Below are 27,022 nucleotides of genomic sequence, written 5' to 3'. Positions count from 1 at the left end.
GCACTTACAGGGCAAAAGCTCTTAAGCTGAGCAAGCCCAGATGCACCTCATCAAGGAATTAAGTGGCTGCATACGGTGTAGATCTTCAGCAGTGCTCTGCCCACCGAGCGGGGCTGGCTGTGCCGCCGGGCACCGCACCCATCAGCGGAAGGCAGCCCCGCACGCTGCGCTGCTCGCTCCGATCCACCGCTCCGCTCCCGGGGCAGCGGCAGCGCGGAGTCCGCGGGCCGGAGGAAGGGGAGGAGGAGGCGGCCGAGCCGCTGCCCGCCGCGGGCTGACATCAGCCGGAGGAGGGGCCTGCCCGCGAGTTTCTTGGCTCGGCGCATCACTTCCCGCTGCTGCCATACTCCGGTGCCCGGTGCCGGGCTGCGGCTCGGCGGGGCCGGCGCCCATGGCGGGTGCGCCCGGAGGGGACAGCCCGGGCTCTGCCGCCCGCCGGCTCTATTCGAGGTGAGCGGGGCCGGGTGCGGGGCTCGGGGGGAGGGGAGCGCGGCCCCGGCAGCCTTCAGCCCCCGCCCGGAGCTCCGCGGCCGCAGGGACCGGAGCGGAGACGGGGGGAGGACGGGAAGGCGGCGGTGGGTGTTCCGGGGCGCTGGGTGCGGGAGGGGAAGGAGCCCCGGTTGCGGGAAGCTGTTGCATGTTTGAGAAGGAACAGAGCGAGAGACTTGAGGGAGAAAAGCCGCTTTGGGGTGTGGGGCGTGGTGGGGGCTGGGGCTGCGGGTCCCCATGGCACCAACGCGCCGTGCTCTGTCCTAAGGGCAGTGATGCTCAGACCGTGCCCACGGTGGGCGTTTGCACTGCAGGCTCTCGGTTACGCTACAGGGATTTGGCTTCCAGCACTTTGGGTGCTGCCCGAATTCACACAGCTCCGGGCTGTCTGCTGCTCGTGCAAAGGCCGTATGTTTCCTGTTCTTTTCATCCGGTTCAAAAATCAAAAAGTCTGAATGGGGGTCAGTTGGAGGCCTCCCTGCATTGCCTGCAGCTTTGCTTACCTTGCTTGTCCTCGCTGTGTTTTGTTTCTCCTCTAGTAATCAGAAGTGGGGGCAATGCAATATCTGGACTACAGGGGGGAGGGAAGATCACTTGGGCTGCATGCAGGCGTGCCAGCATGTCGTCAGCTCTTTTCCTTGCTTTGCAATAATTTTCAGCACAACTGTTGGTTTCAGCAGTGTTTACTAACTTCTCTTGATTGTGTTGTAAACAGTCTCCATCTCACTCATTAATGTCACTACAACTGTACCTGACCTGAATGTGCAGTGGGCAATTAGAGTGCTCTCTCAGAGCACCGGGGATCCTTCTGGAGAAGATGACATTCTCAGAGGTGGAAAGATTGTTGGTTTCCTGATGTGGAGGGCAGGGGGTTACAACAGGGTAAGCCTGAGTTTGCAAGGCAAATCAGGGGGAAGAATTCCACCTGCGGAATGGACTTTGCTCTGGAAGGGCTCCTGTTCATTTTGCATAGGTGTCTAAAGAACTACATGAAATATTCCCATTGTTTTCTGAGTGTTGGAACATGTAAAGTTATGAAGGCTTTGTGAAGTCCATTCTTTGTAGTGTTGAAAGGAAGGCTGTGTTCTGTTCATTCAAGAGAAAAGAAAGCAATACAAACTTGTGGGCTTTTTCTTAAGTTACAACTGGAGGCACTGCTGCATGACAGTCTGGAGGCCCTGCAGTCACAGGTGATGGAAATAGCAGCTGGAAATGCTGGTTTTCTTTTGTCAGCCTAAGCAGGCAGTCTCAGAAGATGACCCCCCTAAAATAGCTGTGCTGCATAATGGGTGACCTGAGCAAAAAACCATGTGATAGCTTAACATGTGGTGGTGTTTGTTGATGTCTGGGGACACCGAACAACTCATAGCTTCACTGTTTGTGAGTGGTGCTGTCATCCTGAATTGGAACAAGCAGACTGTTCGTTCTCTGCTGCAGGGGGGTCATTGCTGCCCCAGCTTTTGGCAGGGAGTTGAGGCTTGGGTTTAATGCATATTCCTGCAGAACCTTGGGCATCCCATTGATTCTGCTGCCTCTCACCTTGTGGGGCTCAGGGAGGGGAGCTCCTTCGGGTGCTACGTGTGTGAGTTCTGGGAGGGGGATGTGCCTTCTATCCATGCAGTGCCCAGCATGGTGCGATCTTCCTTTTATTCTGGCCTCTAGGTGCTGCTGTGATTTGGTCAGGTGGGGGAACTGGAAATGGGAAGTACGCAGGAGAAGGAGATGGGAGCTGGCTCCACAGCTCAGCTTGCGTTCCCTTTCTCAAGCCAGCAATGGGAACATCCCAGATGTTGGGTTTGCTCCTGATGTAGCATAAAACAGCACTGTCAGTGTGCTGCAGCTACGTGCTGTTCGTGCTACCCCTGGAACACATGCAGGCACATCTCAGGCCTTGTCTCCTTGTATTTTGGCCTCCCAGCCCTGCTGCCCTCCCCTCTCCAGCAGATCCAGCTTTCTGCCACCAGAGAATAGAAAATGTATATACATTTTTTGTTCTACTGCGGCTGAAGTTGTTGGGGTTTTTTTTGTTTGTTTTTTGCTGTTCTGTATTTTTTGCACTTTAGGTGATGTCCAAACTTGCATTCTGCTTTCCTGAAGAGCAAGTTTGAACTCGGGTCTTACACAGCCAGAAGCCCTTGGCAGCAAGTTTCTCTTGTTGGAGGAATTTCTTATTTAACTCTTGATGCTGTTTTGCTTTAGGAACAGTTCTATCTCCAAACTGCTCCTTTGCTGTACCTTGTTCCCCCCCTCCCGTGTGCCATGTGTCACTGACCAGATCCCAGAGCTCCAAGCAACATTTTGTCCTGAGACAAAAACACACCAACCAAAGCACTGAAACAAAAATGCCTCCTATGTGGGCTGCAGGGCCTGGCCACGAAGTGGGGCTGCTGGGTGCTGGGCCATTGATGCATCTGCTGTCAGTGGGAAAGCTTTCCTGCTTGCTGAGCTTCTTTTTCTTTTAGGATACTTTTAGATAAATGTTACCCAATGGAGCTGATTTTCAGAGCAGGCTTAGCAACGAAGTGGCATAAGTGGGATCTTTTTTCCTTCCTGCAAAATAAGCAGGTGGGATCTTGCAGGAAGGATGCTGGCATCCAGAGGCAGCTCTGCCTGTTGTCCAGTGCAGTGAATCTGTATGTAACAAACACACGGCCTGGCAGGTACCCCCTCCCCACCCCCCAATGCTGCTGAGTGTAAGGGAACAGGGAAAGGCACTGCAGCTGCTCTAACAATGCCCAGCAATGTTGTGCAACCACCTAAGGGAAGGAAGTGAAAAATTATCATTACGACGCAGTTTCAAGGGCGCTATAAAATGAGCACGTTGTAGCTCTGGCTTGTCCTGGGGTGGAGTGACAGGGTAGTAAGGCCTGGCAGCAGCTGCAGCCTTGGCTCACCCCCAGGAGTGGGGTGAGATCTTAGAGCTGCTTTGAGGCATTGAGCCCCAAAATGGGTACCCAAACCCCAAGGCTGTGTCGTGTCCCCATCCCTTGTGTGCCCTGCCTCATGGAAACCTGGGGATGGGGAAGTGCTGAAGTATCTCATTGGTACCTGATTGCTTTTACATATTTTGGAGGAAATGACAAGAAGACCCCTCTGCAAGGCCACAGGTGTTGGAGCAGTAGCACAAACCCCAGAATGAGCTACTTGGAAGGCAGTGCTTCTATCTGATCATCACCTTCAGGGTGGAAATCCATAGCCGAAAGTCTCCTACTCCCAATTTTCCTCCAGTGAGAGCACTTTGCCCAGGAATGACGGGCAGTGCAGCCAAAGGCCTCTCCCTTCATACTGAGAGTAGGAAGGATGCAGAGAAGTTTCCTCTGCTGGGAGGTCTGTGCAGCTGCAAGAGCTGCTGGAATGTCTGACAGCTGATGGTCTCATCTCCCTTTCTGCTCCTCTCTACCCCTCGTATCCCTTTGGGGGTTTTGGGGCTGATGCATCAGCTCTGAATGCTGAAGGGGAAAGATTAAGGAAAAAGGTGTTTCCCCATTTTTAAGCCTACGTTCATACGAATAATGTAACTCCATATAGGAGCCATTTCATGTTGAGCCCTGGCTGCACACGAGAGCAGATGTTCTTACTTGGGAACTGCTTTTAAAAATGTATGGATGAAACGCAGTGCTGTCAGTGGATGTGCACAGTTTGCTCCCTGAGCTGCTGCAAATGCTGGCTGTGCCGTGCCCATGGGAGATGTGCAGTGCTGCACACGAGGGCTGCTCCTGTGGGAGCAAACATTGCCTCGAGCCGTGCAGAGTTCTGCTGTTGAGCCACGAGGGGAGCTGGGGCAGTTTGTTCATTTGCAGCCTTTTGTGCTGCGTGCCCTGGTCAGCCTGCAAAGGGATTTCTTTTGCAGTGGGATTGGATTGCAGCAGATCCAGGGCAGTGGGATGGAGCTGGCTGTGGGGTTTGTGAGTCTTGTGCCAGCTGTGGTGCTGTGCTCCCAAAGGGAAGCTGTGGCTCACAGCTGGGGCAGGTGAGTGCTGTGTGTGTGTGTGTGCTTTGCTGACCACAGGGCTGCAGCTGCTTGGTGCCCAGCAGCTCTCCTGTGATCCATGCTGCAGTGCTGGGAGCACAAAGAGCAGCCTCATCTGTGAGTATCCATTTGTGCCTGAAGAGAGCTGGAAAACACCAATTAATGTTCATCTCTCTGGGACTATCTGTTAATTACTGTCATCTGTGGTTTGTTCTATAGCAGTTGTCAGTGTCCTGTGCTGCTGCTGTACGGGAGTGAGTGGGCTCTGGGGGGCTGCATCCATCCCAGGCTTCTGCAGTGCTTATAGCAAACATGAGCATTTCGTTGCAGCCTTCCTAGGAAGTTCAGCTGCTGTTTGCAAGGGTGAGAATCTGCACGTCCTTCGGGGTGAAAGAGAATGAGGGTGGCAAAGCTGGGAGCTGAATGTCCTGACTCCCACTCCTCCCCTCCAGTGCTTTCTCACCCACATCAGGGAGGTTAATTGTGGGTTGGAAGCACTGGGTTGGTGCCTGAGCAAACTGCAGTGCAGCCTTGTGCTGCACAGTGTGACAATGGGGCTGCTGTTCTGCTTAACGTGGAGGGGGACAGGAGGTTGTGTGCCTGGAGCACTAAATACCAGGCTCTGCCTGTCTGCAAGGATGCCTAACAAACGTGCTGGGAGTGCTGCACCCTATGGGCTGTGCCACAGGGAAGGAGCAGCGTGGTGGGGTCTGGTGGCCCTGGCTGTATGGAGTGTCTCTTGGCTACTGTGGGAGGTGGAGGGAAAATGTGACCTCAACACTAGGGAGGACCCTGTTTCTGCTGAGCTCTTGTGAAGTTATCACAGCTGATGCTGTGCCAGAAGTCAACCCCTTCCAAATCAGTTATCTTCAGTGGGGGCTGTACTGTGCAAATGGCACTGGGGGCAATATCTTGCTGCAAGACATGGATACCTTCAGACCTGTCTTGTTTATGGCCAGGCTTTCTACAGTGTGAAGGCAGAAGTACAACCCTCATTGACTAAACAGATGAAAATCTCTTCGAGTGTATTTCTCTCTTTTTCTGACAAATCCTGGTTTCAGGGAGGAGCAGTGTGCTTAGGGCAGCCCTTGGGCTGGCTTCTCATGGCAAATGAATTGAGACTTGCACATTAAGTGCAAATGGATGTCCTGGAACTGTGAGAGGCCATGTGAACCTTGAGGCATTTCCTGGCCTGTTTGTCCCTCTGAGCTCTTGCTCTGATCTAAATAATAAACCATATGAGCTCGCAGTAACATGCCCAGAATTTTAAGGCTGCAGCCCTTGGCCAGTGTTCATACTGACTGCTTCCACCAGGGCTGTGATCCAGGGCAAACCAGCGTGAAGAGGTGGGTGATTGGAGACTGGTTTGGTGCTTTGCTGGAGAAACAGTGGCTGCTGTGTCATCTGCACCCATCCCTTTTGTGTGCACTGATGATGTTCTTGGGTGGGAAATTGTCCTCAGCTGTGACACTGAGCCCTGACTGAGTCCTGCCCTCGTGTGGAGCTGTGCTTCTGCAGCTTTGGGAAGGGCAGTGAGTGTGTGCAGCCTCAGCTCCAGACAACTGAGTCATCACCAGGGCTGCCAGCTCTCCCCTTGCTGGTTGCCTGAGGCGAACATGGCACAGTGACAGGAGATGTAAATATGCACATACACACACTTGGCCTGCATGGGAGAGAAAAGTAACAGCTTGAAATGGGATTGGAATTTAAAATTGGAAATATTACCGAGCAAAACCACGCGTGCTGGAGGCTGTGGCTGCTCCTGAAGGCTCCTGGAAGCTGCTCAGACCTGGTGGTGTTCCTACGTGTGCACCTGATGCAGTGAGGTGAGGAGCTCTTGTCACCCCTCTGTCCTCCTATCGCTGCTACCTGTGCTCCTGGGGTGCATTTCTTTGCGCTGCCGGCTGCTGTGCCTTGTCTTCATCTGGCAGAGAGATAAAGACATCTCTGCAGGAGCAGATTTTGCTGAGAGCATGCATTATTGAGGAGCCGGTATAAAATGAGTTCCCTTGTTTTGGACGTCTGTGTAACCCTGGTGTTATTTCTTCCCCTCTTTAGCAGCATAAAGGGAGAGAGGAGCAGTGAGTTCCTCAGTGCTACAGGGCAGACTGTGCTGCATAGAGCCACTGCAATACCTGGCAGGTTGCAGGCAAAGGCTTAACCAAAAATGGGTCTGTGGAGGGGTCTCTGCTGCCCATTCCTCCTTCTGGCTCCTCAGCTGTGTTCTTCTATCACGCAGGTAATAAATGGTAGAATAGTAAACCTATGGCTTCTTCCTTTCTATGTGCATGGTAACAAATGCTTGCCATGCATTGTGATGTGCAGCAGCAGGGAAGAAACATGGGAGAGAGGGAGAAAATGGAATTGAATGTTAAAGGAATGAGGAGCACAGCCTTAAGAAGGTTGGTTTGGAAAGGGGACGCTTTCCCACTGAAATGGGATTCTGTCTCCCACCCAGCAGGCATGGCTGTAGGAGAGGTGCACAGCAAAACAGCACAGTAAGATCAGCTGCTCCTTCTCTGAGCTGTTTCTCTGAAGAACATCACTGGTAATTGACCTTTCAAAACACTGTTCCTCTAATTTGGATTCTCCAGCTGCTGGCAGCTCCTTGCCTGGGGTTCTGGCTGCTGAGCCCAAAGCAGCATCCCATCTCACTGCCTCAGGCAGAGTGTGTGATGCTCATTGTTTTGTGATAGTAAGGAGGAAATTATTAGGGAAATTACTAATGGGCTTGCCATATCCAAGAAACAATGTGTTCATACAAATCCTGCTATAGAAGAGCAGTACCAGGGTCTGTACCCCGGCTGCAAAGATAAGCCGTGCTTTGATCTGTGAAGCAAACTCCCAGCATTATGTGCCTGCATGCTTTAACACGGGGTTATTGGGTTGGCATTGGTACTGGCTTGTTGGAGCAGAACCTCATGCAATGCAGTGTCTGGCCATGAGCAGGGATTTGCCTCCAAGCTCTTGTTCCATACAGCTGTTCATTGCAGTGCTGCCAGGATATGTTAGGACAGAAGTGCTAAAAATTCTGGAGAATGCAGCAGAGAGCGATGCTGAATGATGCTCTGGAAGGACGAACAGCAGCTTGCAGAGCCCTGGAGCTCCAGGGTATCCCACAGAGCCATCAGACACCAATGCACAGTGCTAGACAGTGGGTCTGTTCTGCTCGGGTTGGGAAAGCAGTGTGTAATTCTCACCTTGCATGTGAGCTGTGCTGCTGTGAGGCCTGGCTGGCTGAGAGTGCTGCCATACTTTGCCTTATAAGCGTACAGATTAAAGCTGATGGTGCACGTGGGTTTTCCATAACGTCACTAAGAACCCAAAAGCACTTCTGCTGTGATTCTGCTGAGTCTGGGTTTGTACAGAGAAGCTGTCTAAGGATGTTGGTGGGAGCTGTGGAGCTCCCTGATGGATATTGGAACTCTCAGGGAATCTGCTTTCTTTTCAGACATGCTGATGTTGTGTTTAGGAAACCCAGAAGGTGCCCTGTAGCTGTGAAACAACCATGGGGAGCAGCAGTGCTGGGGTTGCTGCCCCTTTGGATGCACCACGCTCAGTTGCTGTGTTTCTGCTGATTGCTTTTTGGTGGGTCCTGCAGAGGAGGGCTGTGTCTGTGCTGTTCCTACCATTAAGGACACATTAAACCCCTTCCTATGGGAGTGCTGGTGCTCCAGAGGTCTCTGGGTGAGCTCTGATTGCTCAGCATCCCCCTGGCTTGCAGCCTGGTGGCTCGAGCTGCTTTCAGAAGGATCCCAAAGGCCTCTCCTGGTGCCGAGTTCTTGGTCGGGGGCTGAGAGGAGCAGGAGAGACAGGAAGGGAACAGAACCAGTTGGCTGTAGGTTTCTGAGGATTCAGTGGAAAAAGCACACTGAACTTTGCTGTCATTACCTGTTACCCTGCACCACGATGCTCCGTTTGCAGGCTGGCAGCTCACATGGGTCTGTGGGCAGGAGAGAGGCAGCTGTTGGAGCTGGGCAGGTGTAGGCAGGCTCAGGCTGAGGCTGCCTGTATGTGGGGGCTGTGGGCTGCAGGTGGGGGCTGGCAGGCAGGAGTTAGCCACGTGGTGACCCCTATCCTTGCTGGCACTTGGCAGCATCTCTTCACTTTGCGGCGGTTTTCCTGGCTCTGTACTCCATGGCAGGAGCAGCAGGCAGCTGAGAGGAAGGAGAAGCCATTTTCAGTGCCAAACTTGTTGTGAACGCAGCCTTGTGTGTCAGTGGGTGAAAGAAGTTGAGCAGCACAGGAAGAACAGAGTAAGCGGGTCAGCTGTCCTCATTGTACCGCTGCTGGTGAGTCAACTGCTTGTAAACATAGTTGGTGTTGATGTATGCTGTAATTGGAACTCTGTGTTTTGTAGCAGGGGCAGCACGCTGATTTAAATCGCAGCGTATATTTTAGTGAGAGGAAGTGCTGACCCAACTGCCAAAGCAGTGTTATAATGAAAAGCCATTCAGACTGCACGTCCTCTGTTGCCCTCTGGTTTCTGGAAGTGACTGAAGGAAATAGCAATCTGCTTCTGGAGAAATCATCCCCTGAGTGTTGTTTTGTTGCTGCGTGATGGATTAATTTCATTGATGGCATCGGCGCTGTGCAAGAGAGCTGCAGGCTCGTGGAGAGCTCAGGAAACTTTCCTGGTTGTGCTGAGAGAAGTGAGCTGGTCTGATACACACAGTGACCACACTGCACATCCTGTTGCAGCAGGGCTCTTCCTGAGAAGGAGCTCTCCTGCACTGTCCCTCTTCCAAGACACTTTGCTTGGTCCATACCTTTCCATGGATCTGTTCAGTTTGGGAGTCAGAACGTTTCTTAGTGGGTTGATGTCCAAACTGGAACCTCCTTAATCACGATTCTCTTCGTCGATGTGATGTTTTTACATCTTATTTAAGTGTGTTGAATGGGTAGTCGGTGAAACAGTTAACCAGGATCAACAGAAATTCACGTTTGCACCTTAATCCCAACTGAGCCATCTCCAATGCTGCCAGTTCATTAGATCCCATTGTGATCCTTCTAAAGTTTGAGTAATTTTGGAGTACCGTAGTTTAAACTTGTTGCATGGCATCTGGGAAGTGAAATCTCTAACAAGCAATAGGCACAATTACACTTTATCCTCTTCCTGCTGCAGGAGGTGCTGTGCTGGGCTGTTCCATGTGGTCACCTCCTGCAAATCCCTTACTCTGCTGTTTTGAGCCTTAGGCTCTGGGCCTTACATTCTCTTCTCTCCTGCCCATCCTCAAACAGGGTTTGCTGTTGGATGGGCACTGCTGAGGCTGGGAGGTGCCTGGAGCAGGGAGCACTGTGTGCCTTGGGTTTCTGAGCAGACAGTGAGGGGGGGTGGATTCAAATTGCTGATGATGATGCAGCTTGTTGGAGCCACTAAGAGTTGAAATGGTGTTTTATTCAGCTCTACTAATCAGAGAGTGAATGCAGCTAAATACAGCTGTCTTCCTCGCTGTCATTTGTTATTTATTAGCAAATATGCAGTGGAATTGAATTCCTTGTAAGTACTTTGCAGCTAACGGTAGGTGGCAATTAACTGAAATGAGTACTGTTGAGCACGGATGCTACCATCAGTGAGTGGAAGAGGAGCCAGCACATGGCCCCAGCAGCTCCCAGAACACCCTGTTGTTTTCCTCTTTGGATTCCCTTTATTGAGACTGCAGTGAAAATAGCTTCTTATGTGCCACGAGTAGCTCGGATCTGTGCTGTTCTGTGGGTGAGCAGGGAGAGGACAAATAGGAGTTATCCATGCAGTGTTTGGCAAGGGAAAAGCAAAGATTTGGGAAGAGTGGGTGGCTGGGGTGCTGCACTGTAGCTCCAAGAGTAGTGTTCCCCCATCTGGAGACCTGGATCATCAAAGAAATCCTAAAGACAGAGCTGTTTTGACAGCAAAGGTGATCACTGTTAATGGCACCAGTAGCCCCTTGTGCTGTTCTGCTTTGCTTCTTGCTTGGCAGTTTTCTCAGCATTCCTGGGCCCCTCGCTGCCTTCTCTGTACTGAAGGTGTTGCTCAATGAGTCCTTGTGCCTTGTCTGAGCACCCCTTGTAAAGGAACATCTTTTGCTCTCTGTTCTTTCAGTATCTTGCCAGGCAGCCAAAAGACAGTCTGTGCTGTGCTGTCATTAGCTGCTGTCTGACAGTGATGGATGACCCTGTGAGATCTTGTTCTTAACGGCAATATCAGCCCTTCCTGTTCTTCTCAGCTCTTCCTGCCTTCAGATCACAGCCGTCCTTCTGAGAAGAAGTTAAGGCAGAGGGAGGGGGTCCTCCTGCCTGCTGAGTGCCAGCAGTGATGGGGCTGAGCAGTGTGTGGTGCTGTGCCATTTGCGTGTCTCCTAATAGAATGCAGTGCAGATTGCAGAACTCATCTGTGGCCAAACTGCTTTATGCTTGGCCTCTGATTGCTTTAGATAAACGCGGTCTTTTTGCTGTTATTTCTTAAATGCCTGCATTGCCCTGTGTTAGGTACCTTCTGTATAGGAGCCAAGTGCTCCCGGAGCTGCCCTGGCTGCAGCCCTGTGGCTGTGTGCATAGCCCACATGCAGTGCAGCTGTAGGACCTGCTTGGTGCTCCCACTGGGAGCTGTTGCTGGGACCCTCCCCAATACACACAGTGGTGTTCTGATTCCTACATTACAATCGGGGTCTTTAAAACCCTATCCTGACTTGTCTGGATTTGATGTGCTTGAAGAACTCGATGCATTCAGGGAAAATAATTTTGCTGTGCTTGTGCTCTTGCCGTGAGCTGGGAAGGCCACCAGGCTCTCCTGAATGCCTGTGATTTGAGATGTTTTCTGCCAACTGGAAGTCCTGCCTGTCTGGAAGAAGGTGCAGATCTCTGCATGTGGTTTGCACTTAGGGCAGGAGCAAGGCTGCTCCTTTGGACTCCATAGACCTTCTGTTTTTCTTCCCCATGCTGTGCTATTAGCAAAGAGGTTGGATGCACTGGATTTGCATTTACAGGCTTTGACGTCTTAGCTGTGGAAGGAAGAAAAGCAGCTCGTGTTCTGCAGAGTCACCTCTGAACCACACCATATGGCCCAGCGCCTTCAGCTTCTCAGCGGCAATTTGCTGGCTCAGGAAGGAGTGAATCTTCTTTTCTGGAATTAAGGATGAGCAGTAGGTGCTTGCTGAAGTAGAATTGAGCCCAGGCACTCTGCCTGGGTGTCAGCACAGTGTGAGGGGATGTTTAGGAGGCCAACTAACTGGGCTGGTGTGTGGTGTATGGGTCCCAGCCTCTGGAAGCTTCTTGGACCGTTCCTGGAGCTGATGGATGAGGCCTCTTCAGAGTCTGATGAGCTGCTGTGTGATTCTGCCTAGAGATGTCTCTGTTCTGGAGCAGCTCTGAGCTCCTCTCCTGACGAGCAGAGAGATGCAGCACCAGGAGCTCTGGCTGCAGCAGTGACATGGGCAGGGGCAGCTGATGCAGTCACAGAGGCAAGGTGCAGAGGGAAGAAACCAATTCTGAAAGGAGATGAGTGCTTGCCTTGGACCTGATCATCTCTTGGGCATCTCTTTGGGCAGCACTGAATGAGCCAGGACTCTCTTTTGTTTCTGGATTTTAGCAGTGGACTCACCTCTCTTGTACGTGAAACCAGCATATGACAACGGATGTTCTACTTAGAGGGAAGAGAACATTACTTTCTCTAGGTCTTTCGAAGCAAAAGCTGCACTCCTTTTCCCCTCTCCTTCTGAGGACAGCACACAGGAGAGGGAAGAAATGAAGCATAAGTGAAGCTCTGGACTCCAGCAGCTTGCTGGCAACACTGCCCAAGTGGATGGAGTGAAAACTGGAGAGCAGTGCGGGTTGTGTGAATGGGAAGATGCCATCAGCATCTTCTAAACCCCAGCTCCCCCTGGTGAGCTCTGCAGTGAGAGCTGTCTGCAGGACTGTGCCTGGTGGTCCTCAGCCCTGTTCCCTCCTCCTGCCCGTGGGTTTGGAGCTCTGGGTTTATGTCCAGAAAATGCGCAAGCTGCAGAAGAAGAGGTAGGAAGGGGCTTTGTGGGAGGAAACGGGGCTCCCACCTGTCTGTCTGACTCAGTTTATTCAAGGCTGGTTCAGATTGGCTCACTTGAATGGCAGATGCCCCTCTTCTACTGAAATTGACCTCATTTCTCACAGTTCAGCTTTAGCCAATGGAAGCTGCTGGGTGTGCAGTGGTGGGATGCGTGAGGCTCTTTGTTGCCGAATATTTAGTTGTTTCCTGCGTCCTTTGTGTTGTGTTTCTGAATGTTTTTAAAGCCTGTGGTGACCAAATTACACACTGTGTTGCTTCCTGGAATTAACCCTGGCTGTGGGAAGGGCAGGCAAGTTGCAGGAGTGGGTTTTGCTTCTGTTTAGCATTGCTGTCTTCAGCTCCTGTCCCTTTGCGTGGCAGCAGAGGCTTGGCTGAGCATGGAACAGCCTTCCCTCCCTCCCTGGTGTGCTGAGGTCCCGAACTGAGCAGTGATGCTAATTAGATAAGGCAGATATGCTGCTGAGCAGCCTGTTCAAGGGCAAACAGATTTCCATCAGGCTGCATGCACTGGAGGGCTGTGTCACTGCTGTGTGCCCAGGCACCAGGAAAGCTCTTAGGGAGTGTGAGTGTGCACAGGTGTGTGTGTGCACACAGGGCAGAGCTGAGGCATTCTGTGTGCTTCTGGCAATGCTTCCACCTGCACATGGAGGCTGAGCAGGATGCTGCTCTTGGAATACTCATGTGGGCTCTGCTATTGCAGGGTGGGGAGCCATCACTGTTCAGATCACACAACAGTTGTGGTCAGTCCATGACTGCAATGCCATGAATTAGGCAAGCTGCTCTCCAGCTTGGTTCTTAGACTCTTATGTTGGGTGAACTCAGGCTGCTAAAGAGAGCCTGGTGATTGGGATGAGCTCTGGCTGTTGAAATGTGAAATGAAATAATACAGAGTGTGTTTCTGTCTGCAGCCTCCCAACTGGAACCCAGTCTAAGTTTCTGTGACAGTGCCTCCATCCCCCCATTTCGAGTCAAGTTTCTTCTCTGCTAAGTTGCCTGAATTTATTTTTGCTCACTTAGGTGCTCTTTTTCTTTCTCCAGTCCCACACCTTCTTGGGGACTGTTGGCAAATGCCTGTCAGTGCCAGTCAGGGACACCAGATGCCTGCTCTAGTGATTTACAAACCACATAGCTTGCCATGATCCCCCAATGGGCCCCTTGAACTCAACACACTGCAGCAGAAGCTCATTCTTACTAATTTTCTTGTGGCTTGGCTCAATGATCTGTGGAGAGGAGTTAAACATTTTTAGTACCAACAGTCAAACAATTTCGTTTTTCCTGTATCAAACAGGGGTTCAGGCATGGAGCAATGCTGTGCTGGCACTGCAAGCAGCTTCTTGCACAAGCAAAATTGCCCCTTGGGTGGGGAGGCAGTGGAGGAGCTCTGTGGGTTGAGGTGGGAGCTCTGAGGGGTTGTGAAACAGCTCCTTTCTCCCTGCTGTTATTTGGTGGCTTTGGGGGCCAAAGAGCAGTGAAATGGGGGAGGTGGCAGGGCTGGGCCTGGATGTGTTATGAGGGTGATTTTTTGGGGCAGGCATCTCCCAGTTCTCTGCATGTGCCCGTATAGGAGGCAGCAGTGGAGCTGTGGCCATCCCGAGTGAGTGAGTGTGTTGTTCTCGATCTGCGTAGCACAGCCAGGCTCCCTGCAGCACTGTTTTGCTAAGAATAGAATTAAAGCCTCCTTTGAGTGTTTATCATCTTCTGTCTGACCCTTGCTTTTCTGACTCAGGATGAGTGAGCTGTAATTTCTCAGAGCGGACGTCTGCCTTTGACCTATGTGGCTCTGAGTTTTTAAAATACATGAAGCAGAAAGGAAAAAAGCCAGAAAGAGCAAGAGAAGGCTCTGAGCAGAGCCACAGGAACACACTGCATTCACTCCCCTCCTCATGCAGGGCTGACTTTTCAAACACAAGCCCTCATACGTGTGCCCTGTCCTGGTGGGTTTGAGGCTGCTCTGAGCTCCTGGGGGTGGCTGTGATGTAGGACTCGGTGGGGAGGAGGGCATTCCCTTCCCTTGACTCAGTGGCAGCAGCTTTGCTCCTCTGAGCTCACAGCCCAGCTTGCACTGCTGCCAAAGGTGTTGAGAAACAGGAGGGAGAGCAGCTCTCCTGGAGGCTGACATGCAGAGAGCCTGTGGAAAAAGTGACAGGCAGAGCTGATGGAAAGCAGCCCAGTTGCTCAGCAAAGCAGCTCCGTGCAGCCCAGTGTTGCTCTGGTATCCAATGAGGAGGTGTTGGGCTTTGGCTGCCCTCTCTGTTCCCCTGAGGAAGCAGCACAGACACGAGCAGCCTGGGTGTGAGGCTTTGGCACCCCCTGGAAGAACAGCAGATGCCATGCTGTGCTCAGGATGCCAGCATGCAATGTGGGCACTGGGAGGCACAAGTTCCTTGTCCTGCTTCCTACCACGAACGCAAGGGCTGCTTTGTGGCAGCTTGTAGTTCTGGGTGCTTCGGTCTCACATGCAGGAGTTTTGCCTGATGCAGTGAGCTGAGTTGGCTTTTTAACACTGCATGGTAACATGGGCACGCTGGGTTTAAAATCTCTGAAGGTGAGCATCTTGCTTTTGGTAGAATGGAAGCATCGTGCCTGGAGCTGGCCCTGGAAGGAGAGCGTCTGTGTAAGGCAGGGGACTTCAAAGCTGGGGCAGCCTTCTTCGAAGCAGCGGTGCAGGTGGGGACAGAGGACCTGAAGACTCTCAGTGCCATCTACAGTCAGCTGGGCAATGCCTATTTCTACCTAAAGGAGTACTCCAAGGCCCTGGAGTACCATAAGCATGACCTCACACTGGCCAGGTAAGCGTGTTGGCTGTTCTTCATCCTAATCAGAATTTGAGCAAAGGAAAGTTCTGTGGCATCTGAGCCCAACAGCCTGAGGGAGTCTGCTTTAGAAATGAGAATCCAGACTAGCTCTGAGGTGTGGAATTCACTATCGTGTAAAGAACTCAGGAGGCAGAGAAAGGGATATGGAGGAGGGTGGCTGGAGTAAGAGCAGGGCAGTGTCCGATTCTTCCCTCCCCAGGCACTCATGGGAAGCACACCTGAGGTCATTAGAACTCTCCAACTGAGAAAGTAAAACAGCGAACAAGAGCGTCATCAAGCTGGGGACACCATGGTATCCCTACCATGCGGTGTTTGCTACAACTTTGCTTGCTATAACTTGAATTTTGCCCCCAGCAGTTAGTGAATAAATGTCTGTCAGCTCTTTAATACCTTTCCCTTCTTTGTGTCATTTGTAGGACCATTGGGGACCGCATAGGAGAAGCCAAGGCAAGCGGCAACCTTGGGAATACCTTGAAAATACTTGGGCAGTTTGACGAAGCTGTCGTTTGTTGCCAGAGGCACCTGGACATTTCTCAGGAGCAAGGAGACAAGGTAACTGCTTCATGGCATCCAGCAGGAAACTCTTCCTATCTTGAAAGTTAATCCACCTCGAAGCAAATGATGCTGTGGTGGAGGTGAGCCCTGCTAGGAGCTGGGATGTCAGACTCTCCCATCTGACTGCATCTGAGATGCTGCTGATCAGAAAAGCTGGCATGGCAGTGAGGGTGGTAAAGGAGAATGTGGGCTCCCTGGCTTTGGCTGAGCAACTCTGCCCAGCGATGGAGGAAAGGGCCACGTTGGAATGGGGAGAGTAATGCCTTGCTGCACCTTGCTCTTCTTCCTTTTAGATTGGTGAAGCCAGAGCACTCTATAACATAGGAAATGTTTACCATGCCAAGGGAAAGCACTTGTCTTGGAACGTGGCCCAAGACCCGGGCTACCTGCCTCAAGAAGTCAAGGAGACGCTACAGAAAGCTTCAGAATACTATGAGTAAGTATTCAAGTGCAGACACCCCTCTGTGCTGCAGGGAACTGGCATCAGTCACCGATAAAATGCTGTTACCAAGTAAGAAAATTCCTCCGACTGTGAGGTGCCAAGGTATGCTAATGAATTCATCTCAAGGAAGGCAAGGGAAGGAGTGCGTGCTTTTGTAGAGCTCGAGCTAATACTTTTCCTACTACTGCCTCAATAAAAGCCTTTGCAGCTTGGCTTTGTGCGCACTAAAGTTCAATAGTCAGCTCCTCAGTCTGGGAGCAGAGCTCCTGCTGCTCTCTGCTGGCCTTGGTGGGAATGGATCCCTGTGCACCTCTTGCCGTGGCCACACACACAACAGCTTCTCCCAAAGGATGAGGCTTTTCCTTTGAAGCCACGTTTCCCCTTTTAAGGGATCTGTAGTTCATCCTGCTGTAACATCCTTCTCTTTCTTAAGCAGTCGTAAAGTTCACTCTGATGTCCAGCGCAGGAAGGTTATTGTCTGACTTGCTTTTAGGCCAGTGGTTTTCTCCCACTATTTCAGCTTTGTTTCAATAACACAGGTGTTTTTTTTAAATAGCCTTTTTATACGAAGAGAACACCAAGATCTTGCATTGCTCTCCTCCTATCTGAGGATGTGTTAGTGCTGATGTATGGCTCACTAGCCTTTCCCCAGTGAGTGATGCATGTTGCGCAGGCAGTGATTAGATTTGTGCCAGTCAGGAGCTCTGTGTGCTGGGAAGAACCATAACAAGGAAATACGGATCTTCCCTTATCCCCAGGTTCACGCTGCCCTGTTCTAGGGGTAATATCTCTTCTCAGATGCTCGTAGCAACCCTTGTGCTGTGAAGTGGCTGCGGGAGGACAAATATTGCTCTGCTTCCTTGCAGGAGGAACCTGTCCCTGGTGAAGGAGCTGGGGGACAGAGCTGCACAGGGCTGTGCTTATGGCAACCTTGGCAACACGCAGTACCTGCTGGGCAACTTCAGCGAAGCCATTGCCTTCCACAAGGAGGTGGGAAAGCACGAGGGGGTCATCCTGGGGGCTGGGAGGGCTGATAGGGAGCAGAGTTTCTGCTCAGCCCTGGGGGATATGAACTCCCCATGTGTGTCAGCCCCTGCCCTGATGTGCAGTGCTGCCTTTCTGCATTCCTCATCAGCACCTGAGAGCAGCGCAAGGGAAAGGTGCCGTTGGCTTGGAAACCAAAGGAGATTTTTAAGGGCAATTTGCTGGGCCTAGGAAAGGCTTTTCTGTGCTTAATTTGTGCCAGTCTAAATTTTAATAAATGCAAGCCATGAATTTAATTAAGCTGCTGAAAGAGCTGTTGATCAGGAATAATTGTTGTTTGTAGAGCACAGCTACTTTCTGTGAAGCTTTTGGGAGGGGTGAGAGGAGACAATCCCTGCCCCAATTCAAATGCAATTTGAAGCTTCTTGTTGAGAGCTGACGCTTTCTTTCAAAGCTGAGGGTGCTGAGCATGTTGGGCAGTCAGACCCTGCCAGAGCTGCTCTGGATGCAGCCCTGATATGCGTATGCACCACTGCATTTCTGGATGTGAACTCTTGCAAAACAAAAGAAGCTAATCTCCCAGCAAGGTTGCTGTGTAACAGAAGCCTGGCAGTGCCAGCTGTACTCATTAATCTGTGTCTGCTGCAGCGCCTGGCTATTGCTAAGGAGTTTGGGGACAAAGCAGCCGAGAGGAGAGCATACAGCAACCTGGGCAATGCACACATCTTCCTTGGGAGATTTGACATCTCTGCTGAATACTACAAGTAAGTGCCAGGAGCTGAGGCAGGTTGGGGCAGATGTTCCCTGCAAAACCCCAGTGGATTCATAGGCCTAAGGGGAGATGATGGGACTTGGTGGCCAGCTGCTTGTGTGATGCTTGGCAGCAGCAAGCAGTGCCACCACCTTCCTTCCAGCTCCAATGCCATGTACATATGGGTGTCCTGCTGCCCTGCAATGACCAGCTCTCTTCTCTCCACCTGTCCAGGAAGACACTCCAACTCTCCAGACAACTCAAAGACCAAGCAGTAGAAGCTCAGGCTTGCTACAGTCTTGGAAACACGTACACACTGCTTCAAGACTATGAGAAAGCAATTGAATACCATCTAAAACACCTGGTGATAGCTCAGGAGCTGGGAGACAGGTAAGGGAATGCCTCCAGGGATGGCTTCTCTGTTCCTGGGCTCTGTCCTGTCTCGGTTATCTATTGCTGTGCGTTGCTGGGGATGAGGAATAGCAATGTGTAATACTGAAGGCCTTTAGCAGTCTCTCAGGACGTGGTCTTTGGTCCTATTATTTGTCAGGGGAGTAAAAGTGATGTGAACGAGACCTTTATCATCCCACTGAAACCAGAGATCGTGTCCTGATGGCTGTGCCTTCTTGTTCAGCATCGCTGCCTGCACTCTGAGAAGCTGGGTCTCCTCCACTAGATGGAGCAGAGACACACAAATGGGAGCACTGTCAGGGCAATATCTGCTCGGGGAAGATCTAATCCCACCCAAGGGTGAATCATCCTGTGGGGGTGCATCCTGTGGGCTCCTTCATTTCTGGGAACACGCCCCGTGAGCAGAAGGCATTGAACTGGTTGACAAGAAAAATGTTTAAATGCTGATCAACCCGCCCCAACCTCTGAGGAGGGAGTTGCAGTCACGCTGAACCTCCCCCCGCGCCCCCATGTGCTTTTTTTAATTCCTTCACCCCCCACATCTGCACGTTGGCAGAGCTGAGCAGGCTGTGCTGAGCAGTAGGGCTGTGCAAGCAGGTGCTGGAAACAAAGGCACCTGTGTGCAGGGTGAGGGGCTTCCCAGTGACGTGCTGGTATCCTGCAGGGGGACGTTGCATCCCTGCAGTGTTTTCCCCTCGCTGGATGATAGCTGTCCTCTTGATGCCTTGTGTATCCCTAGAGAGGAACCCATGCAGTGTGGAGCAGATGGGAGCTCTCACTTCTGCTCTGATTGATGCTCGTGTGTGACGTCAAACTGTTCTGGGTCCTTGCTACACCACCTTGCTTCTGGCTGCTATGGGTACAGCCTCATTTCTGAAACTATTGCTTATCCTCTGACCTTACTGCCTTTAGTGTAAGGTCACCGTAAGCTGTACAGTGTTTCAATTTTTTTAGGAGGGTATTCTGTGGGTGAAAGCAGAGCTGGCTCACGGTGCCCCTGAAGAAGCTGTGAAAGGGCTGCTGTGCTGGGCTGGGCTCTGCCCAGGATTTCTGTGGTCAACAGCTTCCTGTCTTGCAGGGTTGGAGAGGGAAGGGCCTGCTGGAGTCTCGGAAATGCCTACGTTTCCCTGGGGAGCCATGAACAAGCTTTGCACTTTGCAAGGAAGCATCTTGAAATCTCCCAAGAGGTAAGAGAAGCTAGCTCAGGTCAGAGGGAACCAGTCCTCCCTGGTGGGAAGACTCTTTTTTTTTTTTTTTTTTTCTTATCTAAATTGATTTTGGTGTAGTTCTTCTCTAGCTAGGGCTCCTCTGTAAATTGCCTGCCTGTCTACTGCTTCAGTCTCTGCTGTCCTGCAGAGCTTGGTTGGAAAATATTCTTGTCATGGGAGGCTCCCAGGCTTCTGCGTGGTTAGTGCTGGTACATCTGCCACTTCTTGCTCTCACGTGATCCTCTTAAGTGAGGAAGGACCTGGGGAGCAGCTCTCCAGCCTGCTGGTAGGACCTCTCTCTCCTGAGCAGCAAGCTGTGAGATCCTGACTGCCAGGCACCCTGTGGTTGCAGCTGTGTTCTGCTTTCCTAGTGGGTCGCTACCTGGCTAAGCGATGCCAGCATCCCTCCAGAGGCTGCAGCAGGTGAGGGGTGCCAGCTCCACGTGGTGAACTCCAGTGTTGTGCAAATACATCTGACTGCTAATGCTGGGTTAGTGCAGCCTCATGCTTACCCTGCACCAGTGCCATACAGTAGGGCTCTGTGCACGCAGCTGACTTCCAAAGAAGTGCCTGCCTGGCTGCAGCTTTCCTGGTACCAAACCAGAAAGTGTTTGCAGGAGCCTTTTTGCACAGGCTCAGATGTACAAGAAGGCATTGTTTGCTTTCCAGTGTGTTATGCGAAAGTCAGCTGTGGCCTCTTTAGTGTTCTCCAGATGAAGAAATTGACCTTTTGGAGCACTAATTGAAATTGCTGTATGTAAGTGCTCTGTGTGCTCTCCTGTCTGTGAGATTGGCTGAATGGTGGGGTAGGGCTGACATACCAACCTAATGAAGTACTTAATTATACTTATCAGACCTGCGGAAGAAATACTGTTCTTTGGCCCTGAACATCTTAGGACAAATGAGCTTTTCCAGCTCCAGCCTGCCAGGAGGGCAGTGGGGGCTGTGTGCCCTGCAGAGGGGGGAGGGAGGGAGGAAGGGATAGGGATCCTGAGAGGGTAGGAGGGCTGATGGTGATGCTCTCATCCTGATGTAATGGCTGTGATTGCAGCATGTCAGGAATAGGTTACTCGTGGCAGGTGGCAATAACCCCCCCCAGCTTTAGTTATGGAGTAGTGCAGAGGTCATGTCTGTCTATGGGGAGGGTCTGCATTAGCTTCTAGCAGCGAGTGATGCTCTTGTAAAACTGATTAATTTTGCCTTGAGAGCCAAGTTAGGTGCTTGTCCCGTTGTGGTGAGCACCAGTACTTTGCCCATAGAAAAACTTATTCAGATTATACCTCTGCTCACTAATATTTAAAACCCATTTCCCTCTCCTGCCCTGACATACATCTGATGGTGACATTTGAATCCAAGGGAAACCTGTTCTGAATAACCACAAGGGAAGCTGCTGCAAGGTGATCCGAGGTTGTGCAGAATTCCTCCTGAAGGGAGGAAGATGCTGTCTGGAAGTCCTGGAGGCTGTCCCAGCTCTCAGGTGCTGCTCAGCAGTGCCTTCCTTGCACCTGCGTGTGGTGGGGATGGTGGGAGAGCAAAGACAGCCAAGCTGAGGGCAGAGAGCCTCTGCTATGGCACGTGGGGCAGCTGGCCAGACCATTATCCTGACAGTGATGGGGCCCTGGAGAGAATTTGGAGTGAGTGGAAATCAGGGAAGTACTTAATAGAGCATCAAGGACTGTGTGACCTAACCAGGACGTGGTAATTTCTCTGGAGATGATGTCAACAGCAAATCTCTTGTAATTGGCAGGGGATTTATGCCTGATGATAAGCTGTTTGATCTGCCTCCCTTTACTGGTGCTCAGGGCTTTGTCATAAATAATGTGGGGATTTATGGTTCTGTTCTAGGACGATTCACGCTGAAGTCTATCTCAGAGGACCACAAAAGAGCTGTTGCAAGGCATTTAATGGGGACTCAGGCTTCTCCAAGGGAGCAGCTAAGGGCTCTCTGTAACAGAGGCAGCTGTTTCTGTTTCTCTAAAGATTAGCAGCTGCTTTTGAGTGACCTCTCCGTGTTGGCTGTTGATACGCAGTGCAGTCATTTTCATGCCTGGTTAACCTTTGAGGCACGCTCAGCTGCTTGTCCTGTGTGTCTCCATGAAGTAGCAAGAGCCACTGGAAAGATCTATTCCTGAATATCCAACATCAGCTCCTTCATGCTCCTAAGAGCTGGGAATTTTGATTGTCTCCACTTTAGCACTAAGCCAGGAGTAGAATGGAAATCTCAGTTTTTTCCCCTCTCTCCATCCCCTGCCATCCATCCCAGCAGGTGAAACGTGCTCGGTCAATTCAGAAGGGCACAAGCAGCGTGGCACTGTGCGAACACATCCATGTCCTGGAGCTCTGTGTGGGTTGGATCCCTCCTGGATTCACATCCACAGGGCTCTGAGAGGAGGGGTTCTGTAACACCTCAGTGGATACCCAACCCCTGAGTGTCTGGGGTTGAAAAGTTGGCTGGGATGGTGCCCCAGGATGCCTCTGTTTGTTTGTTTGCTGTGGTGTGGGTCAGGCAGCACTCTGCTAGGGGCTGCTGGCTTATAGCATGCTGCCTCTTAACCAATGCCTTGTTGGTTTCACCCACAGATTGGGGACCGGACTGGAGAGCTGACGGCACAGGTGAACGTGGCCCAGCTCAGGGCAGCCCTCGGCTTGGGCCCTGGTGATGAGGATGTGGGCATGGCTTGTCCTTACTCTGGCTATGAGGCACAAGGTGAGCATCTGGGCCACGTGAGGTGTGGGAATGGTGCACGGGGAGCTGGGAATGTGTGCAAGTGTGTGACACAACAAGTGTGTGACAGGGAAATATGAACACCGGAAAAGAGATTGCAGTGTTTGCAGGAAGAAGAGAGTGAAGAGCATGATGTTTCTCAGCAGAATCGTTCATTATTACATATGGATGGTGTGAAATCCTTGCTCTGACCAAGGCCTGTGGGCAGCATCTTATTCCCTGCTCCTGCACTGTGCTTGCCATAAGCTGTGAGGACAGGGAAGGATCCACCCCAGATCGAGCACATAGTGAGTTAATGGAATTAATCTGCATTGGGAATGAACTTCCACGTGCCTAAGAAGCAAACCAGCTTTTGTCTCTTGTAGAGCACCCTTTTAGCTGATGTGACTGATAGAACAAGCTTTCAAAAGGTGACTGGCAGGGATTTTTGGCTGCTGTCATCCTGATTAGCACCTAAGGAATCAGACTACAGTAGGAGCCGAAGGCAGGTTGTGAGCATCGGTATGCTGGGTGCTGCTCCCACCTATGGGGATGCTGAAGCTGGAAGCTACAAAACTTGGTGATGGCACAAAAATGGTTCCATTCACTGCTCTGGGCCGTCCTGCTGCCCAGTGTGGATGAGTCCTCGCTGTCAGCCTGACACATCCCTAGCTTGGGGACCATCTGTCTGTCCTGCAGCTGCCACCATAGGTGTCTGGGTGTGCATGGCATGAAAGCTGGTTGCTCTGTAGCTGTGGACAGGCTTATTAATTCAGACAAATGAAGTCGCATCCTGGGAGGTGCAGGCTGATTAAATATGACCTTGTTAGTGCAGATGCTTTCTGAGACAGTGTGTTCTTTTTCCTGGTGGGAGAGCTGGCTCAGGGAAGGTGATGGGATGCTGCCTGCAAGTGTTTGCTCTGTGTATTGATCTTGAAGGTGTAGCTGCTATGTCAGTGCTAAAGCTTTTCCTGAGAAATGGAGCTGGGAGGGAGCGTGCCCTGCCATCCTCCAGCAGTACAAGGCTGGAGTCAGAAGTAGGGAAAGCTGTGTGCTCCAGCCTAGGTGAGATGGAGCCGAGCTTCAGGTTGGCTTCTGAGCAGTCTCTGCCTTTTGATGTTGCAGAAAGGAGAGCCTGCTTCTTGTTTTTTCCTTCACATTATTTTCACAGCTTAAGGCTATAACATGTCTGCATATTCATAAGGATGCTAAGTTGGTTGGGTAGGGCAGGCATGCTGTAAAGTGCACAGATTCCATCAAACAGGTAGCATAAAGTTTCATAGCAAATCTCAGTTCTGGGGAAATCTGTGCAGCTGAGAAGCCCTGAGCTAAACCATTGGGCTGCCATGTCCATCATGGGTTGATGGCTTCCAAGCCTTGTCTGCCCTTTACTGGGGGCCACGGGAGGAGGAAGGAGTGTTTGGTGTTTTCTGGCTCCTTGCTGAGCTCTTTGTGATTTTAATTAATGTCTGAGAGAAATTGGATGTCAGAAGAAAAAGCTGGAAGCCAGGGAAGTGGGACAGTGCTACAAAAGTCTTGTGAAAGCACTGACCTTGTGAAGAAATGCAAACACGCAGAGCTTAGAGCAACAAATGGATGGAGCCAGGGAGTAGCAAGCAAACGGGTTGCCTCTGCTTCTCTAAATGCCAAATATGTGGCCCTGAGAAATGCTCTTGCCCTCTTTCACACACTGCGAGTAAAGAATTGAGTACTGATAGGATTTTGCTGTTGCAGAGAAGGGAACTTGCTGTGTTTGTGCGGAATTTTTGTTGTAGAGGTCAAGATCAGCGTGAAGAGTGAGAAGTGCTGCCTGGTGCTGGGAGGTGCCCTGTGGGGTTGGCTGCCTGCTCTGCCCCACACGCTGCTGCTCTGAAGGACATGAGCTGTGCCTGGTGAACCAGGAGCACTCCACCCAACCCCTTCCTCGAGCATCCTGCTGGCAGTGCCACCTGTGTGCATTGCACTGAGTGTGACCTGGCAGTGTTCCTTGGCAGCTCCCTGCTCTGGAGGCTGGCACCTGCTGCAGGTTGTCTGCTGGCTGTAGGAAAAGGACCTGCTGCTGCAGGAGGGGTGAGAGCAGACCTGGCCAGGCAGTGAGTGCAGGAGGGTTCTCAGTGCTGTTCTGAAGGGAAAACTAACTCTGGACCATTTTTCCTCCATGTTCGGCAGTGTGTCAGCATCAGCTGTCATCTCATGGCAGCAGCAGTGCTAGGAGACACTGAGCAACACCTCTGCTGGCAGCTGGTGTGGGTGGGAGGATGCGGGTGCTCCAGGAGGTGTTGGCATGTAGCTGCTTTCAGAGTTCCTGGCGTGGTTTCTGTGCTGTTTGCAGTATGCAGCTGCTGCTGCTGTCCAGCTGTGCTCAGTGAGCTCTGAGGGCAGGGAAGGGCCCAGCTTGTGAGCCAGGCTTCCCCTGCTCTGCACGTCCCCTGCTGAAAGAAAGGATGGGCACAAGGCTGCTCTGCTGGGTTGCACTTGGATTTCAGGAGGTTCTGTGATGGGCTCTGCTCATCCCTGTGTGATGAGCTTCAGGTGGTGTAGAGGTGGGCAGCCTAGGCAGGCACAAACCATCTCCTTCCTGGGCAGTGACCAGATCTGCTTGGCTCTGAATGTGAGTCTTTTCATCCTCAGTGCAATTTTGAGCTTCTTCACAGGAATCTTTGAACCCTCAGATAAATAGGGGATAGGAAAAAAAAAATCTGCTTTTATGTTTCCCCAGTCTGTTTGTTTGTTTGCTTGTTTGCTTTAAATATCTTTGAAGTATCTAAGAAGCATTTAGGGCTGCTGAGATGGGTTGGTTAGCCCAGCCTTGTGCTGACGCAGAGCAGGAAAGAGGCAGCACTGCTCTCCTGTGCCTCAGGCTGGGATGCTGTGCCACAGCCTTCCCTCTGTGTGTCTTCTCAGCCCTGCTGCCAGGCACTGTGCTGGGGAACAGCCAGCTGTGGCCCTCTGAAGCAGAATGCAGGGTGGCCTGGAAGGTGGTTTTTTTTGTTGTTGTTTTTTTTTTTTGTGCTTGCTTTTTTTGTGCTCTGGTGAGCTCAGGTTTGTGCTTGGGCTGCTGCAGGGTGTGGGTGCTCACTCCCACCAAGGCAGCTACAGGAAGGTGTCCGGAGGGCTCTGAGTGCTGCAGTGGTCCCTGGGGGGATGTTTAAGGGAGAAGGGACGACGAGTGCTGCCTGAACAGGGAAGGGAGCTCTTGGATGGAGACTTAAGACATCTGAAGGATGCCCCTGCGTTATCTTTGTGATGAATCTCTTCTAATTTCTCTGAGTAACCTCTGCTGTTACAGCTGCTAAATCACTCTGGCAGCACTGATGGGGGGGTGATGAACCTCTGAGTCATTTGGAATTGAAGCAAGTTATTTAGCACTCAACTCAGACTGTCCCAGCATTAGCTTTATGGGATTTAAAAAAAATATTCTTCCCAAAGTTTGAGCAGTGTTTAGTTCTCTCATTTTGCTTTGTACGTGAGCCTCCTTCCCAGTGTCTGTGTTAAGTGCAGCTTTGGTGTTAAGTTCAGTGCTCGGGCTTCTCAGCTCAGAGCAGAGGAAATGCTTCAGGCCTGGAGGAAAGGATGTTGTGCTAATGGAACTCAGGTGTTTGTTTCATCTTGGTGCCAGGGGAGGCAGGGAAGGAGGAGCAGGGAAGGAGCCTGTGCTTGAATCCTCTGGCAGAAGAGGTACAACGTGGCCCTTGGCAAAGCCATCCATTAAATCAAGGGACCTCTTGTTGTGGGAAAGCGACTTCATGGGAGCAGTTACTTCTTCCAGCAGCCCAGATGGGAGCTGGGAGCCTGATGTCCCCTCTGGCTGCTGTTCCAGCCCTGCTGTGCCTGCTTTCAGCAGCACGGTTCCCCAGGCAGTTTTCTTTGGTAGCCAGCACATAGGAAATAGCTACAGTTACAAGAATTTTGTCTAACAGTGCAGTGTTTGGTACCTTTAGGATCGAGATACTCCTGTTTGTTCTACTTGCAGCACTGCAAGCGAGTTCTTCCTCACCCAATTAGAATTACTTCTCATCTTTAAAGGTCTTTGCATGCTTGACTGTGGCTTGCTTTAGCACTTCACTGGGCAGGGCGAGGACAGAGCCTCTGGCCACTCAGGCAGCAGAGTTTTGCTTAGCACAGAGAACTTAGAGCTTGTAGGGATAACCAGAGCTCAGAAATGTAAGTTCCTGTGTGGCTGACTGTATCCCAGGAGATAGGAAGCACTGCAGGCTGGTGGCTGATGCATGAGATCAAACAGGAGGGAGGGATGAAGGATATTGCCCCTTTTTCTGTAAGATTTTGTGGCCTTTGATCATTGCGTATCTTCACTTTGTATCATTCTTTCTCTTGCCCTGTAGGACAGAGCTGCTGTAATTGGGCTTGTTTGGCTGCTGGAGGTGTTGCCTGTGTTAATCACTGCATGTCACTTTCTAGCTCAGACTCAGTTCCTTTCTGATCCCTGCTAGTTCAATGTGAGCTGGTAACAGAAGATCAGAGGTCGTGAGGCTCTGCTACATGCTGGCAGAGAAAGTCTTGCTCATAGAAGAAAACCAGGTGTTCTTGCCAAGCCTATCCTGACTGGTCTTGAATTGGCCCCAAGGTTCCATCCCCCCTCCCAGCCTGCTCTGTTGGGTTCAGTTTATCTCCCAGAAAATCCTCCTGCCCCCACAGTGTTTAATCTATGAAGCCT

At 51.4% G+C, this 27,022-nt stretch overlaps 1 protein-coding gene across 5 annotated transcripts in view; it reads left to right on the top strand.

Annotated features, from left to right (window-relative positions):
• Positions 1–267: 267 nt before the first annotated feature.
• The window catches only part of GPSM1 (G protein signaling modulator 1), a 50,416-nt gene continuing 23,661 nt past the window's right edge, over positions 268–27,022 (top strand). For 3 of the 5 annotated variants that reach the window (XR_014887306.1, XM_085239505.1, XM_085239504.1), the window contains exons 1-9: positions 272–450; positions 15,044–15,265; positions 15,709–15,844; positions 16,141–16,283; positions 17,156–17,279; positions 17,922–18,037; positions 18,259–18,414; positions 19,514–19,622; positions 22,224–22,350. Coding sequence is in view for 4 of the 5 variants with exons in the window: in XM_085239505.1 (XP_085095631.1) it covers positions 392–450; positions 15,044–15,265; positions 15,709–15,844; positions 16,141–16,283; positions 17,156–17,279; positions 17,922–18,037; positions 18,259–18,414; positions 19,514–19,622; positions 22,224–22,350 (1,192 nt within the window). In the remaining variant the exon portion in view is untranslated. Of the gene's footprint in view, positions 451–15,043; positions 15,266–15,708; positions 15,845–16,140; positions 16,284–17,155; positions 17,280–17,921; positions 18,038–18,258; positions 18,415–19,513; positions 19,623–22,223; positions 22,351–27,022 lie in introns of all 5 variants that reach the window. The other 2 variants (XM_085239507.1, XM_085239506.1) reach the window with 2 other exon arrangements.

The sequence above is a fragment of the Meleagris gallopavo genome, chromosome 19 (genome assembly GCF_905368555.1).
Source record: "Meleagris gallopavo chromosome 19, MGAL_WU_HG_1.1, whole genome shotgun sequence".
NCBI classification, from domain to species: Eukaryota; Metazoa; Chordata; class Aves; order Galliformes; family Phasianidae; genus Meleagris; species Meleagris gallopavo.
Note: the sequence above shows the minus strand (reverse complement) of the source record. Positions and strands in the feature narration are given on the sequence as shown.